The following is a 25,757-nucleotide window of genomic DNA, read 5'->3' on the forward strand; positions in this document are numbered from 1 at the left end:
TGACTCACGGGGAGACATGCTGGTGTATCTCCAACTGGGGCCTCTCCAAGACAGTGGGCAGTGGATGGAGGTGGAGGCTGGGAAGAGAGGGGAACCTTTCCCAAGAGAAGCTTCCACTCTGTAGTGTGTTTTGAAATGTTGTGTAGCCTAAACCTCTTTACTTCATATTTTAAGGAGAGAAGAGTACTGTGTCAATCAATCAGTCAAGGCTTTAGTTTAGACTAAGTGTGCAAAGCCTTTGATAGATTGCTTAAGACATATTTGCACCCTGAGAAGGTGTGGGGGGAAGCTTAACATCTTGCCTACTTCACATGGAATGGGGAGCACCTGACTGATCTACCCAATAAAGCCTCATTTTTACACTTGTAAGAACAGTGGGAGGCAGTGGAGGTGAGGAGGGCAAAGGTCCTGGGTTTGAATCTTGGTCTTTCTGGTTATTACCCATGTGACATTTGAATAATGGACAAATGGCAAATCACTTGACCTTTCTTTGCCTCAGTTCCATCATATGTAAAATGAAGGGGTTAGGTTAGGGCACCTCTGACCCTCTCTAAATCTGTGATCCCATGAAGAACCCAAGGCCACGAATAACAGGGTTTTGGAGTTAGTTTATTTAAGCAGGCAGGAAAGATGGGAGTCCTCACTGGTCCAGGTGGCAGGGCCTAGACCCCTCTAAACTGAATAAATAGAGAAGCAGGGAAGGACAGCGACAGAGCCACCGTGGTGACCACTCAAACCCTCTCCTTTTCCAAGCTTCCCTATTTTTGTTGAAGGTGCTAACATTCTTCCAGTTTCCCAGGCTTGCAACCGAGGCATTGTCCTCAGCTCCAAACTGTCCCTCACCTCCACATTTGCAATAATTTCCTAACTCATACTGCTTCTATCTACACCACACCTCCCCTCACAGGGCACCATATTAGTTCAGGCCTTCATCAACTCTTGCCTAGATTATTGCAAACAGCTTCCTCCTTGGTCTCCTGGCTTCCAGCCCCTTCCTCAGTCCAGCCCCTTCTCTGCATGGCCACACAAATAATTTTCCTTAAAACAAAGATCTGACCATATGACTCCCCTCTTCCATCAACCCCAGCAGCTTTCTATTGCCTCTAAAATAAAATAGAAAGCCTTACACTACATAGCCCCCACCTACCTTGCTAAACTCGTTGGATATCACTCACTCTCTCTAACTCTGGGAGCCGGTCCAATTGGCCTTTCCTCTGTCCTCATGTGGGGCACCATTTCCTGTCCCTGTGCCTTTTCTCTCGCCATACCACCTGCCTGGAATACCTTCTCTTCCCACCTCTACCTCCATACAGTCTCTCTCTTCTTCTGAGATGCTCCTCAAGCAACACCATCTACATGAAGCCATATGGCCCATCCTGGGGAGCTTTAGACAAGTCTTTCCCTTCTGTGGGCCAGAGGAGGTTGGACTGGCTTGTTCCTAAAGTCTCTTCCCATTGTGAAGTAGAATGGGGTGGAAGAGGAAAAGGTGGGTGACTGGGTGAGTACTCTGGGTTCCTTCTTCTGGATCTTCTCAGATCTTGGCAAGTCTGTCTCCCTAACTTCATTCCCACTCCTTGAGAATATGGCTTCCTAAGCATTTATCAGCAGACCTTGTGGTGCTCCTGTGCCCTAGCACATAGTAGGTACTCGATCAGTGCTTGCTGATTGATCGGGCCAGGCCCAATGAATTTAGGAGTCACCAATTCTATGCCCAGTCCAGTGCTGGGTATCCTATATTGTCTTCCTCCACCTCTCCCCCCTTAAGCCCAGGAACTCCTTAAGGGAAGGGTCAAGAAGCCTCCTGATTGCGGGTACCACTAATCTCTTCTTTATTTGGATTTTTTCCCTCCCCCTGGTACCAGATTCTGCCATGCTCAATGCTGATGGCACCAGTTGGCCTTACTCCTTTCCCCAAAACCCTATGGAAAGGGTGAAAATCATGGAAACCAGAGCAAGAAGGTAGCCTCAAGGACATTTATTGAGTGTTCCCTCTGTACAGACCCTGGGGCCACATAGGAGAAAGGAAGAAGGGAGGTTGCAATAAATAACAGAGACAGGAACTCCCCTCTGGACTGATGAACAAGGTAGATGGAGGTTAGAGGGGAGTCATGATGTGGGGAGGGAGAGGGCAGAACCAGGCACTAGGAGAAGGGTAGGGGTGGGAGGGAGAGGCCAGAACGCTGGGTGCCCTTCCTCCCTCTGCTCCCCTCCCTTTGCCCTAAGAGGAAGGGGAGCTAGAAGCCAGCCCTAGAAACCACACATGGCTGCGGTGGGGGAAGATTCTGGGGGAGGGGGTCCTGGGGGCAGGGTAAGAGGCAGGCAGCCCCTCCAGCCCTCACTTGACCCTGATCTCTGCATACTCAGCCAGTTCCTCTGTTAGGGTGTAGCTGTCCTTGGTGGGGCGTTTCCCCAGGTCCACATGGGAGTAGCTCAGGTCCAGCTCAGGGGGCTCCCCTCGAAGGCCCAGCAGCCTCCTCTCAGCGCCCAGGCGCCTCTCACTCTAGGAGGGGAAGCCATCAGTTACGGGGGGAGTTTCTTCCTTTCACCTCCAGCTCAGGGCTTTCACCCAGGTCACCAAGAGTTGGCAGCATTTCTTCTCAACTCAATCATTTCCTGTTGCTCACTGAGTCAAAGCCAGACTCTCCAGCCCCCCATCCCCTGCCCGCTAAGTCTCAGTTCCTCTTACTCCTCAAAGTGTCACCTGGGCTGTGCTGGTTCAAGGCCCAGCCCCCAACCTGCTGTCTCCATTTCTGGGCCTCCATCCATAGCTTCTCTGACCCCCCAACAACTCCCTCACCTCTCTGCTAGCTCACGACCCTTCCCCACTCCCCCTCTTCCAGCAAGCCTTCCCTGATTAAACCCACTGCCTCAACAACTGCACTGCACTTATGCTGGGCAGCTTTTCCTTTTGTGTATATTCCTGGCCTTTCCCTACAGAGTCCTGCCTGGGAGGGGGCGTGGTGACTCCCTTATGTGGGGACAATGGCTCCCTGCTTCCTTCACAGCCTTATACATAGTGGAAGCTTAGGACATTGTGATGCCTGACAATAAGGCCTGAGAGCTCAGACAGAGACAAAGACAGTAGTGAGAAGCAGCAGCTACACAGAGGAGAACAGGGCAGCTTGTGTCCAGCTCCCTCCCTCTCTCCCTCCCTCCTTCTCTTTCCTTACGGGCAGGGCTAGCCTTCACCGTTAGGAATCCACAAATCCATGCACCCATGCACACACATAAGCCCCAAGACCCCCAAAGGGTCCCAGAAACGGAGACACTGAGGCCGCAGGCAACCTACCTGGGGCGCTCAGTGACTTTCCAGGGTAGAGACCTCTTTGGACTATTAGAGAAGGAAACGGCGTCACAGTCCAGGGAGACCAGGGGACAGCAGACATCCCCCTCCCCCTGCCCCATGAGCACAACCCAGACTCCATCCCCTGCTACCCTCCACATGCAGCAGTGTGGCCCATCAGACCCTAACGGCCCCAGGCCTCCTGTTTTCCCAGTTCCCTCCCCACCGGCAGCAGACAGCACCCCCTCATTCTTAATCCTACATAGGTTGGCAATCTAGTCCCTGACTTCCCCTGTCACCCCCCTGTGCCCTTCCCCATGGCTCTTATTCCCTGGTCCTCACCTCGGATTTCTCAGGCACCCCTGGAATGCGGAAGTCACTGCTGAACAGAACAGGGGGATTCTCCCCGCTTCCAAAGCTGGGGCTCGCAGTCATATTCTTCCTAGGAGGTTAGCATCCATCAGGCTCTCTAGCCCCTACCCCTCTAGCCATGTTCTAGTCCCCACACCTGTTCCCAGAACTATAACTAGGAAGATTTCATCTGGGGCAAAAATGGTGGAGGTGAAAGCGGAGGTACATGGCTGTAGTCACTTGGGTTCGAGGGTTAGGGTAAGGCGAGGTAAGGCCTGTGAGAAAGGGCAGCATAGCAGTAGCACCCTTGATGAGAGTGTGAGATGTTGAGGTACTCTGAAACAACTACATAAATACAAGATTTATGCAGAGTACATGGAAGACATCTGAAATAGGAAAACATTAGTAGCAGGGGGGACTGGGAAGGGTCTCCTACAGTGGGTGGGATTTGAGCTAAGTCTTGACCATGAAACAAGAAGCTGTAGTGTCGGAGAAGTCGGTGAACCTAAAAGGCCCAAGGTTAGAATGCCATTCCAGGTGTGGGAGACAGCTCTCAGAAAGGCAGAGAGAGTCACATGGAGGGGGAGCCATGAAACAAGAAGCCGTTGTGTCTGGGTCATCTGGGGAGGAAGCATACCCTGCCCTCCCTGCCTCCATCAGTGTCCTGGGAAAAAATCTCCTACCAGTTACAGCCCTGCCAGCTCAACTGTCCCCTCCTGCAGGAAAGAGCCTCCTTTTCCTAGCCTGCCACCTCCCATCCCCAAGGACCTCTCTGTTCCCCAGCCGTTCGGTACCCCATCCTAGCCTACATCTCTCCTCTCTACGAGGACACTTGGAGGATTCACTTTGGGACTGGGTAAGCTCTCAGTTCTCTGCTTAGAGTAGGAGTATCCACGCGGATTCCCTCTGGTCCTTTCCCAGGACCCCAGACCGCCTGACTGCCTTAGGCCATCCTCCCTCTCCCCCTAGTGGTAAGTGGTGAGAGCAAATAAATCGCTCCATCCTCCTAGCTCCAGACGTCAGAGGAAGAGAAAGGGGCTGGCCACAAGACGCTCCACCCATTGAGCTCCTTCCCAGCCCATTTTCAGGGCCCGGCCTGATTCACGAGCCATAGTGATCTGGAACTGATCCCCAATAAAAGCCCTGAGGAAGTAGATGGGGTTAGAACTTGGATAATCCCTTTGCTAGCACAGGTTTTGAGGGTAAGGATGGAGGATGTCAAGGCTCCAATCAGGAACCAGGAAGCTTTTTCTTGGGCTCTTTCCCAGACTTCCTTATCAAAGTCACTGGCAACTGTAAACAGCCTGAGGTTAGAAACAGCGTGGTTTTTGTTATTTGTTTGTTTTAGGCAAAGGGGTTAAAAGGCTAAAAAGTGTCTTAAGCCGAATTTGCACTCAGATCCCCTGCTCTATCCACAGAGCCACCTAGCTGCTGCTAGGAATAGATTTTCACTCTGTCTTTGGGTCCCTACTTTTATACAGAACGAGTGCTTAATACACACTGTTGAATGAATGCATTCAAGACAGTTGGGGATTTCAGGATTAGTTGTGAGAATCTTCTCTCTGGGGTACAACAATTGAGAACTGACTGATTTATTTTTGTTCTCCCTATGTGATCTCGTCCTGACTTCCCCATGGGGGGCGGGTCCTAAGAGCAATGGGCTCTATTCCCTCCTGCCTGTACTTTCCTCCCAACAATGGACAGCTTAGGATCGTCCATATAGGGAGCTTAATAAGAACATTACCACCATCACATTGAAGCCAAATAGCTTCCATCTCCCCTACGCTGCCAAGCCCCCCAGAAACCACCACCATCCCGCCCAGGACAACAGCCCCCTGGCCCCGGCACTCTCACTTCCTGCGCGTCTGGGTGATGTAACAGACGATGGCGATGAGGATGGCAAAGGCGACCACTGCTCCCACTGGCCCAATTTTTGCCCACATCAGTCGGTCTGTAGCCAGGAGAGAAGCAAACAGCCACGCAGCCCATCAGGGAGCAAAGGGGAAGGAACGGCGCAGGGCAGGTGTAGGGAGGTAGGATGGGCCATAGGGGCCTCCAACAAGTGGGACAGGGTGAAAGGGGAGGAGGCTAAGGTCCTGGCAGAGGTACGTATCCCCTTATGGATAAAGGGCCAGCCAGGGAAACCTCCCTCTGCCACCCACTGCCACCCAATCTGGCTTACTCACTGGCTCCCTGGAAGGGCAGCTCGAGGGTCTTGGTGCCGTAGAGATTCCGAGCCGAGCAAACGACTCTCGGTGGGGATTGCACCTGCCCCCGAAGGGTGAGGATGCTGGTAAGCACCAGTCCGGTGCGCTCAGAGTATACGAATTCCCGCTCTGTCTCATTCACAGTCACATTTCGGGATGGTAGCTCGAAGGCCACGGCAGGCTCTGGGTTAGACTTGACCGCACAGACGCACTGTACCATGTCCCTCACTGCCGCACAATGGGACTCCAGGAGGATCACAGGGGCAACTGCCAAAGTGAGGACGGTAGCGATGCTTAGCCTGCTCCTCCTCTGACAAACCAGACCCTAACATCAGCTCACTGAACTATCCCTCATCCCATTGGATCCCCAAGTCCTGCCTCTTCCAAAAAGTGTCCCTGAGGCCGCTGGAGGGAAAGTACCTGACAGTGCCTGAGGTGATCACCTTGTTTTACCTTTGGGATGTATTCGCTCCTCTGCTATAGAAGCTTCCGTGGCTCCCCTTTGCCTCCAGGATAAAAATGGGCAATACTCAGCTCAGCATTTAAAGCCCAGTTTGACTCCAGGTTGCCTTTTCAGGCTTACTCCACAAATCCCACATCTGTACCTTATACAGGCTGCCCTTCATGCTTAGAATCCTTCAGGACCCATACAGGTGCCACTTCCTACAGGAAGCCTCCCCTGATTCTTCTAATCATTAGTTCTGTCTCTCCCTTCAAATGATATTTTATTTACTTTACAGTATAAACACTGCACCACTCCCACCCCCACCCCCACCCCTACCATGGTAGAATGCAAGGTGCTTGAGGATGGGGGCTGTTTTTCATTTTGGCTCTGCATCCCCACATTGGTGCTCAGTAAATGCTGTTTGGAGGGAATCGAATCCAGATAAGACACCTCTCCCTGATTTCCCCATGACAGACCAATGAGACTGGAGGAGCCCTGGGACAGTGACCATCCCCACATCCCCAGGTGATGAAGAGATGACAGCACCAGGGGCAGCTGAGTGGGAGAAACGACTCACACTCCACCGAGATGTTGAAGACGCTGGCCCTCTGGCCATACTGGTTCTCAGCCACACACCAGTATTCACCATCATCCTCGGCGGTAACAGCTGGCAGCTCCAGCAGCAGCTGGCTCTCGTAAATGACCGTGGCCAGAATCTGCTTCTCCTTGAAGATGGTGAGGATGGGGTCTGGGTTGCTCTGCGTGGAGCAGAGGATGGACACGGCTTCACCCTCCACAGCTACCACTGTCCCGTTCACCGAAGGTTTCCAGGGAGCGTCTGAGAGTGGGAGAGAAGGAGAGTGGAGAGGAGGGGGAGAGCCTGAGAGCTGGGATTCTCCCCCAACCCCATCCTACACACATACACACACACACACACACACACACACACACACACACACTGCCACCCTGTCCTGGGAATCACAAGCCCAGCCCTACCCTTGTCCAGATTCCAAATGCTAACTTAGTGCCTAATTTTAGGATAATCACAAACCTAGCCTGATGCTCAAATGCCTGTCCTTAAGCTGTAATACTCATTCTGTCCCCAGCCCCTGATGTTTCTGACTGTTGTCACTTAGCTCCAACTCCACCTCAGCCTGGAAAACCTATGAGCTTAGGGATGAGTCAACTTCTATCTCTGCCCCGGATATGAGCTGGTTGGTTTGCAACGGCCCTCTTCTCTTTTTATCTCCCAGCCCCTGGCCCCATCCCCAGGGAAGGGGGCTCACACATGACACTGAGTCCCACGGTGTGGTTGTCCTGTCCATACGCATTCTCTGCCAAGCAGGCATAGATGCCGTCCTCTTCAGGGGTCAGGTCCTCCAGCTCCAGGGCCAGGCTTCTGGCCACGGCCTCCCTGAGCACAGCTCCATCCCTCATCCAGGTCAGCAGAGACGTTGGGTTACTGTCTGCCCCACAAAGCAAGCTCACCTGTGACCCCTCAATGGCCTCCACAGAAGTGTTCATCTCCACAATTAAAGGGGGGTCTGAGAGCAGGGACAGACACCAAGAGGTTTCAAGAGACTCAGGCATTTTCTTTATTAACCTGAAGACCCAACTTTTGCCAAAGGCCTCACTTCTCTCCCAGGACCCAAACATCCAATCTGTAAGTCCCATCATTATTCTCCCAGACCCCAAGTATCTTTGCCACTTTCCCCTTGGGCCCAGGAATTCATGGAAAAGTTTCCACTTCCCTCTTTAGACTCTGATACCTCAGGAGCCCTCAGGACTCAAGGATATGCCCTCCCCATCTCCAGGGTCTGTTCCCAAGCTCACATTTGACATCCAGGCTGGCATAGCCCTCATATTGGAAGGTGGTGTTGGGGAAGGTGACCTGGCAGCCAAGCCGGTGCCCGTTGGCCTCTCGAGTGGGCACAAAGTGCAGCAGGGATGCCTGCACCCAGGTCCCCCCATCCTCCCTCATTCTGCCCAGCACAGCCGGAGCCCCCAGGCCCTCATGGCCCAGCCAGCTCAGTGTCGGGTGCAGCTCGGGGCAGTTGTCAGGCACCATGCAGCTGATCTCCACTTCTGTGCCTGCCACAACTTCAGGGGGCACCACAATACTGGGGGTATCTGTCAAGTAATGGAGGTACCCTTAACTTTTCTCCCACAGTCCCAACAAGACAATCTTCTTCCTCCTCTTTCCTCATTCATACATCTGCCCCTCCCTGGGAACCACCACTCCCTTCTGCACTGACCCTTTACTTAAATAACATAGCATTCCCATGTACATTCCATCTGTTTCTTGGTTCAATGCTTCCACCACTTTGTCCTGGATGGAGATCTGTATTTGTATTGTCTTAGACTGTAAGCTAAGGGCCCCCTTCACACCACTCCAGGGCAGGCATGTATCTGTATAGTTCCCTCTTTTGTGTAAGTACACTCTTGGTCTAGAGTTTTAGAAATCTAATAGAGAAAATGGGTCTTAAAGGAATCTTACAGGACCTCTAGGAAAGCAACAAATCGGAATAATGGAAACCAGGCTGTGGGTCTAAGGGTGAGTCTTAGCTCAGCCAGTTTAGCATCTCTATCCTTCTCCCACCCTCTACTCTTTGAGATTCTGGGACTGAGGCAAGTAAGTGGTCTGAGGCTGGGGAGTTGGGTGGGGTTTAAACGAAAGGAGCCCGGAATGGACTCCTGTAGGTGGGAGCAGAGAAGGGGCATGGATAGAGCTCTGTACCTGGAGGCAGGAAATCCTGCCTTTGAACCCCATCTTCATTCTTCCTAGCTGAGGACCAGCTGAGCCCCCAGTCTGTTTTTCATTATTCCTGATCCCCTTTGGAAGGGACATCCTGGGCTTCAGCTCTTAACACTGTGCTTGGCACACAGTAAGCACTGAAGTGATGCTCATTGACTGACTGACCCGCTTCCTTCACCCGCACAATCCTTGCTGCCACTGGAGATTTCTTGGGGCCTAATTACACATGACCCCAGCCCAGTGTAGAGAATTCCACAGTACTGGTCCTTGAGTTGGTGTGAGGGGGAACATCCACCTCCAGTCTAAGAGAGACACCTTGATGCAGGTACATAAGGGAAAGTCCCTTCAGCCTGTATCTCCCTCTACAAAATGAGGGATAAGGGTAGCATTCATCTCCAAAGCTTGTGGTGAGGCCTTGGGCAAGTATAAAGTGCTATAGATAGGCCAGTTACTATGACTACCACTCTGTTGTTTGACTTTTGTGGTTAGGAGTAACCGGAAGTCAATAGTGGGTAAGATTTCGGAACTGAGGGGAAGCTTAGGAATCATGGGAATGGGATGATTCCATCTCTTCTCTTGGGCCTCAACTAATCCAAAGAGATCCCTTGTCTCCATCTTCCCACAAGGACACGGAATTTCCTCCATCCCCCGACCCCCAAGACTCAGCTGACCAATGCCTTCAGACCCATGCGCCCGCGTGGGTTACTCACTGATGATGTCCAGTGTGCTGTGCTCAGAGAAGGTGTACTGATTGTAACCTCCCAAATCTGCTCGGAAGTAATACTTGCCCCCGAGCTCAGGGCTGAGGTTTGTGAGCTGCAGGGTGCAGTTTCGGAGACCCAGGTCTCCAAGGAGCCGGCTTCGACCCTGGAAGCTCTCGTGGACAACGTGGGTCCGAGATTTGAAGACCACTGGAGGGTAGTTCTTGGGGTAGGGGCTGTTGAAGTACCAGACGCCATGGACCACAGCAGGCCGCAGCTCATCCGGAAAATCAAATCGGCATGGGATGGAGACGCAAGTCCTCTCGAAGGCTGAGATGGATGAGGGCATCCAGGCCCCCCACTGACCACCCCTTGAGGCTTCAGGGAGGAAGGAGACCCAGGCTAGAGACAGATCTAGTCCCACATCTTCCCTTCTGAGGACTCAGGCAGCCTTACCCTGAGGTTGTGTGTGTGCCTGTGCACAATCACACACACACACACACTCACACTCACACACTCTCACTCTCACACACTCACACTCTCTCACTCTCACACACGCACACTCACATGCACACTCACACTCATACATACCCACTCACACACACACACACACACACACACACACACACATACACACACATCCCAGCCCTCCTCTTCTTCAAGGACCTAGCTGTCTGCCCCACCCCCTCCATCCCTACCCCCACCCCCAGGGTTCAAGGCCTTAAGGCATCAGTCATCCTCATGCCCCTTTATGTGCATTTACCTGCTATCATAATCCAGAACAGAGGCAGAGCAGTGAGGTACCTCATGATGCTCCCCAGGAAGAACTGGGAGGGTAGCAGCTGGGGATTGGAGAGGAAAGGGTTAAAGGCAGGTGTGCCAGGGCTCTCAAAGCGATCCTTGCAAAGGAGCACCATTCCATCCACCAAGCATTGATTTAGCGCCTACTATATACACGAGGCACTGGGCTCAGTGCTGCAGATACAGAAACAGAAAAAAGGATAGAGAGTGGGGGAATCATGGGGTGTGGGGCCGGGGGAGATGGGAAGAGAAGACACACCTTGCCTTAGAGATCAGATCTTCACTGGGTCCTTTGAGTCGGTTGAGAATATCCTTTATTCCGACCTGAAGCTGTGAGCCAGCCGACCTGGAATGAAAGTTGGGGAAATAGAGAGGAGAAGCCCAAAGCCATCCTCTGTCGCCAAATGCCTACCAGCCCAACTTTCAACTCTCCACGCTGCCCTCCCCCTCCCCCACCCCCAGGGATGGGACCTGGCGGCCAGTTACCTCTCCCCTGGCCCATAGTATCTGACTGTCCATGCGCCTGGACGCCTGGGGCCCCCACACACATTCCCTCTTCAGTGTTGGCAGCAGCTGGGACTGTGGTGAGGGGGTGGAGAGAGTTTCCTGCATCATGGCAGCATTTGCTTTCCCCCACCTCCCCAAACACCAGGGAGAGTCCTGAGGAGGCCCCCAGGTGGGAGGGAGCAGGGAGAGGAGGCGGCAGTGAGGAAGTCAGAGCTGAGGAGACCCTGCGGCTGGTCAGATGGTAGGGGGGGACGGGAGAGGCGAGAAGGCAGGAGAGCCACTACACTTCTGACTGGGGGGGTGTGGGAGCAATGGGGGAGAAATCCTACGACAGCCCTGGTGGGAGGCGAGGTGGGACCCGAGAGATGTGAGGGAGTGGGGGCCTGGGTCTATGGAGACCATCCCATCAATGACTGCTTCACTAACTCGACATTCCCTAAATGCCGGGAGCATTCCTGCCGCCTTCTGCCCCCCCACGGACCCCGGCGTCCCCACCCCCCAGCCAAGGCCTGGCCCCTGGCCCCAGCACAAAGGAGTGCTGTTCTGTCTGGGGGCTCAGCTACCCCCTCTCCCCCTGGGAGCTTCTGGGATAGGAGGTGTGTGAGAAAGAAAGCCCTTCTTCCCTACACCCAGCACTGATGAATGAAATGTGGCTGTCTCCCTTGGGGGGCAAGAGGTCCCTGGCATTGGAAGTTTGGATGTCCCCTTTCCTAAACTCTGCCATGTCCTATGAAGGGACCTCCTCATCTTACCAAAAAGGCACAGATCTAGTAAGTAACAGGGCCAAGATTCCAACCCAGATTCTATGGTCTTCCCATTATAGCTCTTCCCCCTCTTTCCACCCTTTTTATGTACCCACACACATACAGGGACAGACACGTGGAGAGACAGCTCAGACACGCTCAGACGTCTGCACAGAGACACATGAAATGTCGACACTCCAGCCTTTTTAGCACAGTGCCTGGAACAGAGGACACGCTTACCCTCCTGGAAACACAGGACAGAGAAAGATTCACAGACACACTCACAGAAACAGACACGCAGAGGTAGGGTCATGAGTGGAGGCAGACTCAGGCATCCCAGCCCAAGCATCTGTAAACATCCACCCCCTCCCACCCCCAAGATTCAGACTGCCTCCTGGCCCATGCATCCCACTGGCTTGTTAGCCCCCATCCCTCAATCTCCCTCAGCTCCCCACCTCCAACCCCTCACCCTCACTCCCAGCCTAATCAGTCCAGAACAGACCAGCCCCTGCTCCCTTGCCTTCAGGATTCACTGCGCTGACCTCTCTCCCGTCCCCTCAGCTTCTGCCTATCCACCCATCCAGTTCCCCCCTCCCCTGCCCCAGGGTCTAGGCCTTCGAGGACAAGCCCTTCCCTCCCCCCCCAACATACACACACTCTCTCTCTCACACACACACACACACACACACATACACCCAGGGTGCCAGGGGCCGCCTGCCTCCAGCACCCGGCTCCTCCCTGCCCAGGGAGGGGGGGGGCACAAAAGGGCCCTTGTCATAGCTGGGGCTCAGGCCGGGCTGCCGGATGCCTGGGTCCTTCATGAGTGTACGGATGTATGGAAGAGACAAGAGTTTATAGGCTTCTCCTGTTTCTCCCTCACTCCCCCTGCTTCCTTCCTCCCCCTCTGGAACCTCATTCCCCACTGAGATCCATTGCAGGTTGCAGCCCTCAGAGCTGCTCCCAGGGCCAAGGGACCTGTGGGCAGAAGCCTCTGTCACCGCCATTCTAAGGAGGTGAGGGTGAGAACCTATCAGTGACTTATTCCCAGGGGCTTGGGGAAAAGGAGTAACCATCACGTGCCATGATAGCTGCCTTCCCCTGTGACAGGCTGCATTGGGGTAGTAGCAAGAACGCTGACCCTGGCTCCTGAGCCTTCATCTGTGGAATGGAGATCCCTCCCAAGGCTGTCGTTTTGAGGAGCAAATGATATCATGTGTGGGCTGTGTTTTGCAAACCTTACCACACTATGGGAATGTTGATTGGGAATGTTGTTCCCATGCAAAGTTGACTCTCCAATTCAAGCATTTGAAATGGGGGGAGGGCAACTGTAGAGGTAATTATCATTGTATGAGGCTCTGAGACTCCAATCTCAGTGGCCAGGATGCCAGGCAGCCTGCCAGCAATCCCCTTCTTTGGACTCCACAGATATAACGCTGGATTTATAAGCCATAAGAACACTACAGCTTTCCGTCCTGCCCACCCACCCCAAAGTCAGGGAGGGAGGAGGGGTGCCATCTCCCCAAGAGGGAATCCCTGAGTGAGGGGTGGGGAAATACCCAGGGGTAAAGGAGATGGAGGAACTGGTCCTGCCACCCCCACCTCCGGCTCCATGATGTCAGACGCTGCCCGTGCCTTTCCCGAGACTGAGACAAAGACCCATTGAGGAAGCAACTGGGGAGGGGGTGGGGATGAACTCCCAGGTCCTAGAAGGAGAGAGGGGGTCATATGTCTGGGTTCCTGAGGGGAGGAGAAGGTGGGGAGTTAGATGCCAAGGTCCTGGGAGCTATGGAGATCAGGCAGAAGAAAAAGGCACCTGAGGAGTGTTAAGACAGTGGTTGTGGAAAGTGTGCTGGGTTTGGGGTCAGAAGACCAGGGTTTGAATTCTGGATTAAAGAACCTGTGGGACCTTGGTAAGTAGCTTCTCCTTTGGTCTCACTTTGGTCTCAGTCTCCTCGTCTGTAAAAATAAGATGACCTTCCAGCCCTAATTCCACACTCCTTTGAACTGTGCTAGCTGTGATGTTTGCTCATTCCTTAAATGATCTGGCCTGACCTTTCGGGAAGATTCCTTGAGGGAGTGAAGGAGGAGAAAGGAGACTTGGGACCAACCCCACTGGGCTCAGCCCCCAGCCAGAGGGCCTTCACTCTCATTTGCCATCAGGCAGACCTTCTAAAGGTAACAACTATTTGCTCAAACTGGAAAATGGACCAAGATATGACTGCATTTCATTGACAATATAAATGGCCCACCTTCCCAGGGACAGATTTCTCTAGTCATGCCTTGGCTCACAAGGGAGGCTTGCTTTCAAAAGACCTTTGTCTGTGTGTAGCATGGTAAATACACGGTGTCAGCTTGCAACAAAACACAAAGATAATTGCTCTCTACCCTCAAGGAGTTTACAATCTAATAGGGGTTATAAAACACCTGCCCAGATAAATATAATTAGAATAATGGGTCTAGAGCAGGAAGGGCCATCAGAAGCTAACTATATTTGTTATTCAGTCGTTTCAGTCATGTCCTACCCTTCATGACCCTATTTGGGGATTTTCTTGGCAGAGATACCAGAGTGGTTTGCCACTTCCTTCTCCAGCTCATTTTACAGATGAGGAAACTGAGGCAAAGAAGATTAAGTGACTTGCCCAGGGTCACACAGCTAGGAAGTGTCTGAGGCCGGATTAAGGAAATAGAGGCCCAGGAAGATGAGATTAAGAAGTCATCACTTGAGAGCTGAAAAGGACCTTGAGAGTCATTTGGTCCAACCCATCATTCTACAGGAGGATTCTGAGGCCCGGAGAACTGATTCATCCAGGATCATATAGGCAGAAAATCGAAGACTTCTGACTCCAGATCCCCCATTTTTTTCACTATTCCACATCCTCATTGGTAAATGGTCTTAAACCTTGTGATTATAAGCAAGATCTGCCATGTTTCCTGCCACCTCTGCTCTGGAAGCAGAGAGAACTGTAGAAAACCGGGGTGCAACATGTATTTTGTGCGGCCAAGAAAGTTTTCTCATCTGGGCACCCACCTTCCAGTGATGAGCCTACTGTGAGCTTGGATGATAGAGCCACAAGCTGTCCCCAGGCCAATTATCTAGTCCTTTTCCAGCTAGGGAGGACAAAAAAGCATCCACTGCCCATTATCCAACCTTTAGGAAGTCAAAGTCACATCCACTCCATCAGGAGATCGCAGGAGAACACTGGTGAAGCCTGCTTCCTGATTGGCTGACAGTGAACCCAGGATGAGAAAAATAAGCCAATGAGCTGGATTCAGCTGGTCCAGGGCTGGTCTCCACTGAGAGCTTCGGGGGAATGAAGATGTTGTCCTCTATCTTCCCTGGGCCAGGGAGGGAATGCTAACTCAAGAAGCTTAGGACCACCAAGCTTGGGCCTGGGCAGATGGACACTCCTTTTTCGATCATTAATAAACCATGGAAAACACCAGATCCTTGTGATCTGTTGTTGTGGAGACAGAAGGTGGAAGAGGAAAATAGAGGCAGGTATTAAGTCCAGGCCACCCAGAAATAGTGCCTGCAATGGTTGGAGGGGTGGGAGTGTGGAAATTGAGGGGGAGATGGGCAATCATCCCGCAAGTGCCACGGACTCACTCTCTTGGAATGCGGAGCAGTCTTAGGGACCAAGAGGCCTGATTCAGCGACCCAGAAAGTTTAGGGAGTAGGGAAAGGTGAAGGTGGAAGAGGCTTGGGAAGCTGAGAGTAGAGTCCAGAGGAGGAACCAGTAGCGTATTGGGGGGCCCAAGGCCCAGAGATGGACCTTTTCTATTAGAATAGCCATTTCTCTGCTTCATGCCCTTGCCACCATTAAAGAAACACAGGTGTGAAGGAAGACCTCATCACCAAGAATGACCAGGGAAGATTTCCCCCACCTCTCAACCCTCCTGCTAGAATGGAAATTTTACATTTGGGATTGGGTGGGGTGCCAAGGTGGAGTACACCCTCCTCCCCTACCCCACACCCCACATTCACATACACACACACACACTGTTTTCTCTTCAGAGACCTACTGAGATGACAAATGGGCAGGGAAGGAAGCTCCAAGCCTCTGATGGGGGCTTGGAGGGTGAGACAAAATTAAGGAGGTGGCATTTTCAAGAAAGAGGAAAAAATTCTGGAGCTTTTTGGGGAAAACATACCATTTTATTTTGAGACAGTCACAACAGGAAGGGCCAGGGGGAGGGGCAGGGGGAGGGGAGAAAATAAATTAGAAAATGAAGTGGGGAAGGGAACTTGGGAGGGAGCTGAGACGAGGCAATGGGCTCCAGTCACGTCCGGCAACAAAAACCGCATTTTTTATTGTTACAGCAGTCACAGCAGAATACGCAGAAGGAAAAGTGGCTGTCGAATCTCTTTGTCCTCTGAAGCAGGGGCTGCTGGGGGAAAAGAAGAGGAGGTCAGTGGATTGATGGGGCCGAGGAGCAGAAGAGTGGGACTGGCATGGGGGAAATGGGTTGCCATTGTTAGGGAAATCTCTCACCATCGAGTCATCGTGAGCTGGGGCCACCTCTTGGAGTGGTGTCTGCACAAGGTCCCGTGTCTGTGAAGAGCCCCAAGATTTTGAAGAAAGAGATCCCAGCCCAGAGCCCCCATCAAAGCACGCTCCCCTAGTTTCTCTCTCTCTCTCTCTCTTTCTCTCTCTTCTCTCCTAGGGTCCTGTGTGCAGAATACACCCCCCCATTTGCCTCCCAATACCCAGATATCTGGCCTTGGGAGACCCCCAGCCACCCATCCAGCCCAGGTATCTGGCCCTCCAGGTCTCTCTCCCCTCCCGAGGCCAGGCACCTGTGGGCTCTTACCTTGCTTGGAAGAACAGATGGACAGACAAAGTTGGAGAGGAGAAGGAAGAAGACACAGGTGATCTGGATTTGAGTGGTCAGTGCCATTTTTGTCCGTGTGCTTGCTTAGCTCAGGATTCTCTCCGGTGTCCTGAGCCCAGCACTTTTATGAGGCTGGAGGCCCAAGCCCCCTTCCCTTTGGCCCAACCTATTTTCCAAGAAGGTGGTGTCAAAGGGAGGGAGATAAGCGGGAAAACAGCACCGGGGAACAAATGATTGAGTCACCCACAGTCCAGAGTAGGTGTGTATAGGGGGTGGGGCAGCCAGGGTCATACCATGACCCAAGAACCAGAGAAAGACAGACTCATGGGCTCACATCATGCGCAGCAGGGAAGCACCCTAGACATGGAGTCAGAAGTCCTGGCTCAGACCCTACTTCTGACGCTGTGTGATCTTAAACAAGTCACTTCCCATCTGGGTCTTCAATGTTCTCATCTGTAAAAGGGCATTAGGCTAGAGGAAGTTCCTCTAACTAATCTAAGGGTCTTTAACTGAGTTTGTGACCAGTTCTTGGCAACCAGCTTCCCCCCAGGAACAGAGCCAAAGAAATCCCTTTCCTCTCCTTCTATCCCTCTCTTCCTCAGAGCCTTTCCTGACTAAGGTCCAAGGTGGCTTCCATCCTTACCCCTCCATAAAGTGACCTCCCCATCCTAACCCCTCCCCCCACCAGTCCTCCCTCTGGGGTCTCCGGGGTCAGTTTTAGTCAGCTGATGAGAGAAAGCATAAATAGGTAAATAGAAAGACTGATGATCTTGGACTCTGAAGGCCTGGGTTTGAATCCTGGTGGCTTTGACACTGACTAGCTAGATAAATCATTTAATTCAACAAACATTAAGTATTTACTATATGCCAGGCACTAACAGTTTCTAGAAAGGCCAGAAAACCACAAAACAAAACAGCTGCTACCTTCAAAGAGTTTCTGTTCTATTGGAGGAAAACATGTTCTACAGATAAATAAACACACAAAAAAAAATCAAAAAGAAACCCAAAATGATTTCAGGGAGATGGAGCACCAACAATTTCAAAGATTAGGAAAGGTCTCCTGTAGAAAGGAAGACCTCGGGTTGAACCTTGAAGGGAACCAGAGAGTCTAAGAGGTAGATATGAAGAAAAAGACCACCCTAAGCATTGGAGACGGTCTGTGCAAAAGCAGAGGGGTGAGAGACTACATTGGGATGGCCTGTGTTGGGAACAGAGAGAAGTCCAGTAGACAGTAGAGCATGTAGACAGACATTTAAAGCCACTGAAGCTTGTAGAGCAGGGTAGGGACACCGGGTTTTAAGAGTATCCCTTTGGGGGGTGGGCAAGTAATAGGAGGGCAGGGTAGTGGGTAGAAGCAAAGTAGACGAATCAGAAAGGATAGGAAACAAGAGATATACACAAGCCGAAAAACAAAGGTCAGAAGTAAAGTATGTTTGGGAAAGTATATGTCTATATATGTATGTATATATATGTATGTATGTATATATCTATAGCTATAGAGAAACATATCTAAAATTTATTGTAGCCTTCTGGGAGGGGTGGGGAGAGGAGGGAACAAAAGAACAAAGTTAAAAAGTGCCCAGCGGAGAACAAAAGAAAACTCACAAGGAAGCAAAGCAAAGATGGACGATTCTCAACACGTGTATTATTTATTACACAGGCTTTCTTGAAATGAAAATCTATTGTTATATATTTTGAATATTTAATTGAATATTTGAACATTTAAGTTTATGATACGTTTTGGTTTTTTTTCTCTATTCTGTATTTGTGTTCTGGCCCTTGAGTCTAAAATAGAATTTGGGGGGCAGCTAGGTGGCTCAGTGAATAGAGCACTGACCCTGGAGTCAGGAGAATTTGAATTCAAATCCAGACTCAGACACTCAACACTTACTAGCTATGTGACCTTGGGCAAGTCACTTAACCCCAAATGCCTGGCCTTCCCTCCGAGTATTGGTTTGGCAGTTGGATGGAGGTTGATTTGGAGAGAAGAGAGACTGGAGGCAGGGGTAAAAATTGGTGATTGCAATAGACCCAGCAAGAGGTGATGAGGCCCTAAATGGTAGTTGTGGCTGTGTAGATGGCAAGGGACCATGGGGCCATGGATTTAGAACTGATTCACCCCATTTATCTTACGGACAAAGAAACTGAGGCAGAGAAAAGCTGAGTGGCAAAGCTAGGAGTCAAACTCTGGGCATCTGAATACAAATCCATCATGCTCATGCAGTCAGAAAACATTTATTAAACTCCTACTGTGTGCCAGGCACTGGGTTAAGTGCTGGGGATACAAAAAGAGACAAAAGTCCCTGCCCTCAAGGAGCTTCCAGTCTATTGGATTTCTGGCAACTGACTGGATACAGGACATGGAGTATAGAGTCGAGTGTGACTCCGTGGTCTTAACTTGAGTGACCATAAAGGTGGAATGTAAATAGGGAAGAGACGTGGTTTGGGGGAAAAATGACGTGTTCTTTTTCGGCTTTTGGGTCTGAGTCTAGCAGGCAGGAACGCTCAAAAGAAAAATTCTGGCTGGACATGACATGCTTATGTGACAGGTACATAATACCTGGCACATAATACCTTAATAAATGCTCCTTAGCTCGACTTCATATATGATATGCTAACCCTCTCTGACCCTCCGTCTCTTCTGTAAATGGGAGATTTGCATCACTTACGTGCCAGGGTTTCTTAAAAAGGTTTTTGTGAATCTTAAGGTATTGGATGAATGGGAATTACTACCGAGCAAGAAAGGAAATTTTCTGTGCCCGCATCCCTCCCCAATCGACCCTCTTCCATCTCAGCTCTTCGTTATCTCAGTCAATTCACTTCTGGGTCAATTTCCTCAAGTGAAAGAGAGGGAGCTAGTTGTAAGATCTCTCCCAAACCCAAATCTGGGATCCCTTATGGGAACCAGTAGAGAGCAAGAGGTCTTTGCCCAGACCACCCCCCCCCAAAAAAAGTAGGTCACTCTGCTCTGTCCCTGGCCCCCCAGCCTGTTTGCTCAGGTTGGCCCCAACTCCCCTCACATCCAGGATAGACTTGAAGGCGCCAGATTCATCCCCACCCATCCAGGGCCAGGACAATGACCCTGGGGACACAGGCTGGGGAGGGAGGCCACATAGCCCAGGGGTCACGGGACGCTCCAGGGCAGTGGACAGCATAAAGGATAAAGCGAATGAATTTGGGGGTACAAGGATGGGAGGCAGGTTCACAGATGAGAATGGAACACTAAGTAATAGGTGCTACCAGAGACCACCCCTTACCCTCCCAGTCTGGTCTGTCCTACCACTTCAGGGCAGATTTCATCATCGGCAGGGCTGAGGCCAGGGGTCACTGTGGAGGCGCCAGAGCTGGGGCACTAGGCGACAGAAAGACGGGCCAAGCTGGGAATCAGCCTTTCCCTCCCCTTTCCGTAAGGAGGGGGGGCTCAAGGCCAGTTATTGCCACTGGGTGAGGGTAGGGGCCGAACCGCAGCCCTGAAATCAGCCTGACCCTTCTCTTACTAACACCAAGCCCTGTCCTTCACCCCATCATACCCCCAACTCCCAAGCCCAGCCCTCATTTCCCCTTTCCCATCAATAGGAAGGCTGTTACACCCAAGGATGGATTAAGAAAGGGAGACCAACAGCTGAGGCGGGGGCCATACAGGCCAGTTTATTGCAGTTTAAATACCTTTCTCTTCTTTTATTTTTTTGGTCTTTTTTTTTTCATAAAGAAATTAAAACACACACACACACCCAAAGAAGGGGTCAGGGTGTTGGGAAGTGAGCTGGGGAGGTGGGAAGGCCGGAGCATGAGTCCAAAGAGGCCCTAGCCTCGGGGTGGCCCCACCAAAGGCTTCCCCACTTCTTAGCGGTTCTGTCTCTGTACCTCCAGGAAAAGAGGAAAGGGGCAGAACGGGGTCCAGGGTACGACTAAGGGATGTCTCTCCCGGTGTCCTGCCCCCTTCCACCATGACCAAGGCAGGAAAGGGAAGCCCGGCAGGGAGCCATTGGGTGGCATGACTGAATCAAAGTGGAGGAAACGGGAGAGAGGAGAGGAAAAGGGAGAGAGTTGGAGAAAACAGACAGATGGGAGAGGGTGGACATGTCCGTGGGGCTGTTTTTGTTGTGGGGGTGAGGGGTGCTGTATTCATGGAAATGCTTTTTTCTCCCCATTTTTGTTAAAAATCTACTATAAAAAATGCAGCTGGGGGAGGGGGCAGACTCTCTCCCTCTCTGTGCTAAGGGTTGGGGGCCAGAACCCTCCCCTGAAGACCAGGGGGAGGGGGTGGGGAGGGGCATCACTGCCGGGATGTCTCCCCAACAATCTCCAGGCCATGTTGCTGCAGCTGGGCTCGGAGCAATGCATTCTCATTCTTGAGCTCCTCTATCTGGGGAGGGGGAAGAGAGAGCAGAGGCTGAGGCAGGCAGCTGGCTCCCAAAGCCCAAGACCCCAGCCTCCCACAAGGAGTGTCTCTACCATCCTGCCCGAGGTTTCTGCCCATCCCAGATCTCCGGGCCCCAGGCACCTGTTTGTCTCACCTGCTGCCTCAGGAGCTCATTGTCCATCTGCAGCCTCTCAGCTTCCTTGAAAGTCTCCTGCATCCGCTGGTTGGTCTGGCGGAGCTCACGGATATAATCACAAGCTTTGGACAGGATCCCTCCCTTACTCTGAAGGGCATGAAGGCAAAAAGACAGCAACGGGACTAAGAGCAGATACTGAGAGGCTCCCAGAACCAAGCAAGCCTGGCAGTGCCCTGAGAGATCCCCCCACCTTCACCTGCTGCCACTCCCCTGGGGGGCTTCATTCTGCCCTATAGCCCCTCGGGTCTGCCCTCTGGAGGCAAGGACTGACCACATCCAGTAACGTCAACGTCCAGCCCAAAACCTGAGGGAATGTGGCTGTGAGGATAGGGACAGGGACAGGACAGGGATGGCAGCACTCACTGCTCCGGTCTTGCTGTTGTCCGTGTTACAGTCTGGAATGATTTTGGAGAGCTGAACAATCCAGTTGTTAATCTTGTCCCTCCGCCTCCTCTCCACTGCAAGGAAGAAGGAATTCCCACCAGGAAGGGCTTCATGAGTACTTGGTTGGTATGGAGGTGAAAGACAGAGAGACCCCCCCCCCAGGAAGCAATGACCTCCACTGAGCAGTCAATGAATACCTAATGAGGCTGGGGGCTGAGAATCACACAAGGACCTTCTAAGCATAAAGGGAGAGGTCAGGGTGGGGGTAATAAGATCATCAGAAAAGGCTTCAGGAAGAGAGGAGGACCTTCCGATGGCCTTGAAGGGTCAGAGGTCATTGAGTGGCATGACTGAATCAAGGTGGAGGAAGCGGGGGAGAGGAGAGGAAAAGGGAGGTCCTCCTTGGTTGGACTGAGGATTTCCAAGGCTCCTCCTTGCAGGAAGAAAGCTGGTGGGGCTCAGTTCTACAAGACCCAGCTGCTGGGACAGGGGGCCCCCAGGGAGTCACTTTCCAAGCTGGGATGGGAGAACCAGGGCTTCAGAAAGGTTTGTCTGTCTGGGACATAGAGAGTAACTGGCTGGAGGCCTGGCCGTGCTGGCCCGAGCTCCCTGGGCCCTCTCCTATGGCAGCCTTGCTTCCTGCCTCAGGCCCCGCCACCCCAGATTCCCCCAGATGTGAACCACCCCCGCCCCCCATGCCAGGTTGTCCCCTAGGTGGGGGGGGGGGAATCCACTACCCCTTCCCCAGCACCCAGGATGGACTCTGCCGAGGAGGCAGTGAAGAGGGCAGGCCTCAGTCCACACCCTGACAGGGACCCTCTGCCCTCACCTTCATTGTGCTGGGCTCTCCTCCTCTCATCTCGGGGGGTTCTCGTCCCATCCATTTTCCTAGAAGAAGAGAGGAAATACTCACCTGTCCCTCTGCACACAGGTATCGGCCCTTCTCCCCACCCCCACTCCTAGAGTCATGGAAACTTGTGTCCTAAGCCTCAGCTCCCCTCGGCCCCCAAGCAGCTTGCACCTACGGAGAGTATGGGTGGGTGCGGGGAGCGATCGTCCTCTGCGTGCCCGTCTGCAGCACATCCTGCGGGGTCATCATCACGTAGAACTGGCCTAGGAGAGGCAGGGTGGAGGTCGGGGTTAGAGGCTGCCCCCGGGAGCTGGTCAGCTGTGTTGACAGACCTGTCTGGGCCTCAGTTTCCCCATCCGGAACATGAGGAGGCTAAGTAGCAGTCTCTTCTTGGGGTACGACTGTGAGGCAACTGAGTGGTGCAGTGGGAAAGACTCTGAATCTGGAGTCAGGAGGCCCCGAGTTCAGATCCAATCTCTGACACTTCCTAGCTGTGTAACCCCGGGTAAGTCACTTCACCTCTGCCTGCCTCGGTTTCCCCAGTTGTAAAACAGGAAGAACAGCGCCTACCTCCCTATAAAGGTTTATTACAATCAGAGGCAGCTGGGTGGCTCAGTGAGTAAAGCATCTGGAGTCGGGAGGACCCGAGTTCAAATTCTGTCTCAGACAGTTGACACACTTATTAGCTGTGTGACCTTGGGCAAGTCACTTAACCCCAAGTGCCCCGCCTTCCCCCCTCAAAAAAACAGACCAAAACCCCCCTCAATTCCCTAGTAATCTTTGTAGATTTCCTTTGTTTGCCCTGTGACCACGCCCCCCAGCCTCTTTTCCCACGGTCCACACCTCCTGCCTGAAGGCTCTGGTCCGTGGTCTGCACGGACACTGCCGTGGCATCCCCCACGCTGGACGCTGGGAAGTAGGCGAAGCGGGCCTCCCCGCTGACCGCCTCGGCCGCCGGGCTCCCCCCATTGCTGAAAGGGTTCTGGATCACGGCCTAAGGGGCGACAGCCAGGAGGGGTAGGCGGGGTCAGCGCTCCCCCAGTGAGGGGCATGGGCCGGGCTGCCCCCTCCCCGTGCTCCCCCCTCCCCCATGGGTGGCCGCCTGTGTTTCTCCCTCTGATAGCGTGACTCATGTCCTGGGGCAGCCTGCCTCTCTGTCCTCAGCTGGGGGGCTCCAGATGGCAGCCTCCCCCTCCTTGCGGCAGGGTGGGCTGGAACAGGGAAGGGCTCAAGAGACCCTGGGTTCCAATCCAGGCCCGCTGCAGAATCCCAGGGGGGGCTGGGACAAACAGGCTCTGGGCCCAGAGAGGGAAGCCCCGGACCCTCGGACCCCCGCAGGGGGCTGACCTGAGCCACAGCCTGCTGCCCCCCGGTGAAGGCGGCCGTGGACACCACGCTGACGGCGCCCGTCGCGTCCCCTTGGCCATCCAGCTGGCCGTCTGTCACCTGGACCACTCTGTATGTTACCTGCAGGGGGCGGCAGAGGGCGGCGAGTCGGCCTGGGCCGAGGTGAGGTCTCGGTGGCCCAGCCCCTGCCCCACCGGGGAGCCCCACCAACTCATCCCCTCCCCCCCCACCCCCGTACGCGGCCCGCCCCTCCCTCACCTGTCCTCCATTATTCTCCGTGCGAAACTGGTACTGGATGTTGTGCTCCCCGAACGCCGCCTGCTGGACGCTGGCGATGGCCACCGCGGTCTGCTCCTCGGCCCCGGGCCCTTCCCCGGCTGCGGGCAAAAGGAGGCCGGCTCAGCGCCCCGGGCGCCCCCTCCCTGCGCCCAGCGCCCCCCGGCGCCCCCCGCAGCCCCCACTCACTGTCCTGGAGCTCGACGCCCTCCTCCGCTTCGGGTCCCTTCTCGTGGCTGCGGGGGCGCGGAGGCAGCGGTCAGCGGGGGCCCGGGCCGGCGCAAGCCCCGCGGGGACCCCGCCCCCCACCCCGGCCCGGGCCCTGCGAGGGGAGAGGCGCCCACCTCCACCCCCGCCGCCCTCGGAGTGGGGGTGTCCCCTGCACCCCGCCGGGCTCGGAGGGGTCTCCCCTGCACCCCCCGCGCGCCCGCCCGCGGCCTCCATCTTGTGCACGGCCCGGCCGGCCCGGCGTGCCCTCGCTCCCGGGCATGGCCGGCCGGGGGAGGGGGGGCGCCCCGGGGCCCTTACCTGGCGGCGGCGGCGGCGGCGGCAGCGGCGGTGGCCGAGGCAGCGGGGTCCAGACCCGGGTCCAGCATGTCCATGGGGGGGGTGGGGGCGGGGGGGGCGCGGGGCCCGGGGGAGGGGAGGGGAGGGGGAGGGGAAAGGGGGAGGGGCGGGGGGCCGGGGGGGCCCGAGCCCGCAGCTCACGCCGCGCGGCAGGAGGGGACGGAGGAGACACGGGAGCCGCTCGCGCTGATCACGGGGACAAACAGTGGGGTCATGTGAGGAGGAGATGCCGCCGCCGCCGCCGCCGAGGCTGCTGCTGCTGCTGCTGCGGAGGCCGTCGGGGCTGCGGCTGCTCCGCGCCCGGCGTCCCGCTCCCTGCCCGGCCTCGGCCCGGCCTGGGCGACGGCTGCCCCGGCCCGGCCCCGGCTCGGGCCCGGGGAAGCGGCGGCCTGGGCCTGGGCCTCCCTCCCGCGCCCGCGCGCCCGCCCGCCGCGCTCGCTTTTCACAGCCCGCTCCTCCCGCCCGGCTGCTCCGTGGCCCCGGACCCGCACGGCCTCCGATCGTTCGCTGCTACCGCCGCTTTCTATTTTTCCCCCTTTTTCCCCTTCTTTGCAAGAGCTGCGCGCGCGCAGCGGCGGCGGCGGCGGCGGCGGCGGCGCGATCCCGGAGCCGACGCGGGCGGGGGCTGGAGGGGGGGGGGGGGCAGGCCGCCCTGGGGAGCGCGCGCGCGCGCTCTGCCTGGCTCCGACGGCCCGGGGGCGCGCCGGCCTGGGCTTCGGCGCGGGGCCCCGCTCCTGCGCGTTCCCGCGCCGCGGGGACTGGGGGGGGGGCGGCGTGGGGGGGGGCTTGGCCCCGCGGGGGGCCGAGACTCCAGGGGATGGAGGGAGGGGGGATACACTGAGTTCCACGGCTGGAACACGAGCCCGGATGGAACGTTGCAGAGGGCCGCGGTGGAAAGTGGCGGGGGCTGCGGGCCGAGGCACACGCACCGTCGGCGGGGAGGGGGACAGGGGTAGTGGGCTTGAAAGGGGTCGGTCTGTAGAGTCTGGGGGCGCGCGCGCGGGTTCATGGAGGTGGGGGGGAGGCTTGTGGGGGCAGACGCGAGGCGTATGCGCATGTCTGGGCGGGGCCGCGGCGCGCACGCAGCGGGCGGGGCCCGGGCGAAGCCGGAACGGGCTGTTCCCGGAGGCTCGGGCGGATCGGGATCG

The 25,757-nt window shown here is 54.6% G+C and overlaps 4 protein-coding genes across 8 annotated transcripts in view; 1 reads left to right on the forward strand and 3 right to left on the reverse strand.

The window, feature by feature from the left end:
• The window catches only part of LOC118839020 (zinc finger protein 850-like), a 902,460-nt gene that overhangs the window by 661,153 nt on the left and 215,550 nt on the right, over window positions 1-25,757 (forward strand). The gene's annotated exons all lie outside the window — the stretch shown is intronic.
• On the reverse strand, window positions 1,991-11,109 carry MAG (myelin associated glycoprotein). Of its 4 annotated transcripts, XM_036746434.1 has the most exons (12): window positions 11,030-11,109; window positions 10,803-10,889; window positions 10,506-10,584; window positions 9,752-10,120; window positions 8,120-8,416; window positions 7,573-7,830; window positions 6,864-7,124; window positions 5,821-6,108; window positions 5,489-5,585; window positions 3,626-3,725; window positions 3,290-3,331; window positions 2,440-2,500 (listed from the first exon to the last, which is right to left on the reverse strand). In XM_036746434.1, exons 3-11 carry the CDS (start codon window positions 10,549-10,551, stop codon window positions 3,299-3,301), a joined length of 1,749 nt encoding a protein of 582 aa, XP_036602329.1. In that variant the 5' UTR covers window positions 10,552-10,584; window positions 10,803-10,889; window positions 11,030-11,109; the 3' UTR covers window positions 2,440-2,500; window positions 3,290-3,298. The 4 variants fall into 4 exon arrangements, with proteins under 4 accessions (XP_036602328.1, XP_036602326.1, XP_036602327.1 ...); XM_036746433.1 differs by lacking the exon at window positions 3,290-3,331 and having other exon boundaries at window positions 1,991-2,500; window positions 7,573-7,752; XM_036746431.1 differs by lacking the exon at window positions 3,290-3,331 and having other exon boundaries at window positions 1,991-2,500.
• LOC118839068 (hepcidin antimicrobial peptide) lies at window positions 15,928-16,751 on the reverse strand. 2 transcript variants are annotated; one of them, XM_036746491.1, is made up of 3 exons: window positions 16,606-16,751; window positions 16,287-16,346; window positions 15,928-16,179 (listed from the first exon to the last, which is right to left on the reverse strand). In XM_036746491.1, the coding sequence occupies exons 1-3, from the start codon at window positions 16,690-16,692 to the stop codon at window positions 16,075-16,077; spliced, it is 252 nt and encodes an 83-aa protein (XP_036602386.1). In that variant the 5' UTR covers window positions 16,693-16,751; the 3' UTR covers window positions 15,928-16,074. The 2 variants fall into 2 exon arrangements, with proteins under 2 accessions (XP_036602386.1, XP_036602385.1); XM_036746490.1 differs by having other exon boundaries at window positions 15,928-16,182; window positions 16,606-16,750.
• USF2 (upstream transcription factor 2, c-fos interacting) lies at window positions 20,250-24,781 on the reverse strand. The gene is made up of 10 exons (XM_036746458.1): window positions 24,571-24,781; window positions 24,232-24,278; window positions 24,025-24,143; window positions 23,767-23,886; window positions 23,263-23,413; window positions 22,595-22,682; window positions 22,399-22,457; window positions 21,549-21,643; window positions 21,144-21,272; window positions 20,250-20,992 (listed from the first exon to the last, which is right to left on the reverse strand). The coding sequence occupies exons 1-10, from the start codon at window positions 24,642-24,644 to the stop codon at window positions 20,903-20,905; spliced, it is 972 nt and encodes a 323-aa protein (XP_036602353.1). The 5' UTR covers window positions 24,645-24,781; the 3' UTR covers window positions 20,250-20,902.

This window comes from Trichosurus vulpecula, chromosome 2 (genome assembly GCF_011100635.1).
Source record: "Trichosurus vulpecula isolate mTriVul1 chromosome 2, mTriVul1.pri, whole genome shotgun sequence".
Taxonomy (NCBI): domain Eukaryota; kingdom Metazoa; phylum Chordata; class Mammalia; order Diprotodontia; family Phalangeridae; genus Trichosurus; species Trichosurus vulpecula.

Bases quoted from the DNA above. Each gene is read 5' to 3' on its own strand.
- LOC118839068 (XM_036746490.1), bottom strand. From the start codon at position 16,692: ATGGCACTGACCACTCAAATCCAGATCACCTGTGTCTTCTTCCTTCTC. The intron at 16,347-16,605 runs GTAAGAGCCCAC...GGCTCTTCACAG, and splicing joins CATCTGTTCTTCCAAGCAAG to ACACGGGACCTTGTGCAGAC. The intron at 16,183-16,286 runs GTGAGAGATTTC...CTTTTCCCCCAG, and splicing joins CAGCTCACGATGACTCGATG to CAGCCCCTGCTTCAGAGGAC.
- MAG (XM_036746431.1), bottom strand. From the start codon at position 10,551: ATGAGGTACCTCACTGCTCTGCCTCTGTTCTGGATTATGATAGCAG. The intron at 10,121-10,505 runs GTAAATGCACAT...TCCTCCCTGAAG, and splicing joins GTTCTGGATTATGATAGCAG to CCTCAAGGGGTGGTCAGTGG. The intron at 2,501-3,625 runs GTGAGGACCAGG...TTCCCCTCCTAG, and splicing joins GGGTGCCTGAGAAATCCGAG to AGTGAGAGGCGCCTGGGCGC.
- USF2 (XM_036746458.1), bottom strand. From the start codon at position 24,644: ATGGACATGCTGGACCCGGGTCTGGACCCCGCTGCCTCGGCCACCGCC. The intron at 23,414-23,766 runs GTCAGCCCCCTG...GTCGCCCCTTAG, and splicing joins GGCAGCAGGCTGTGGCTCAG to GCCGTGATCCAGAACCCTTT. The intron at 22,458-22,594 runs GTAGGTGCAAGC...CTCTTCTTCTAG, and splicing joins CGCACCCACCCATACTCTCC to GAAAATGGATGGGACGAGAA.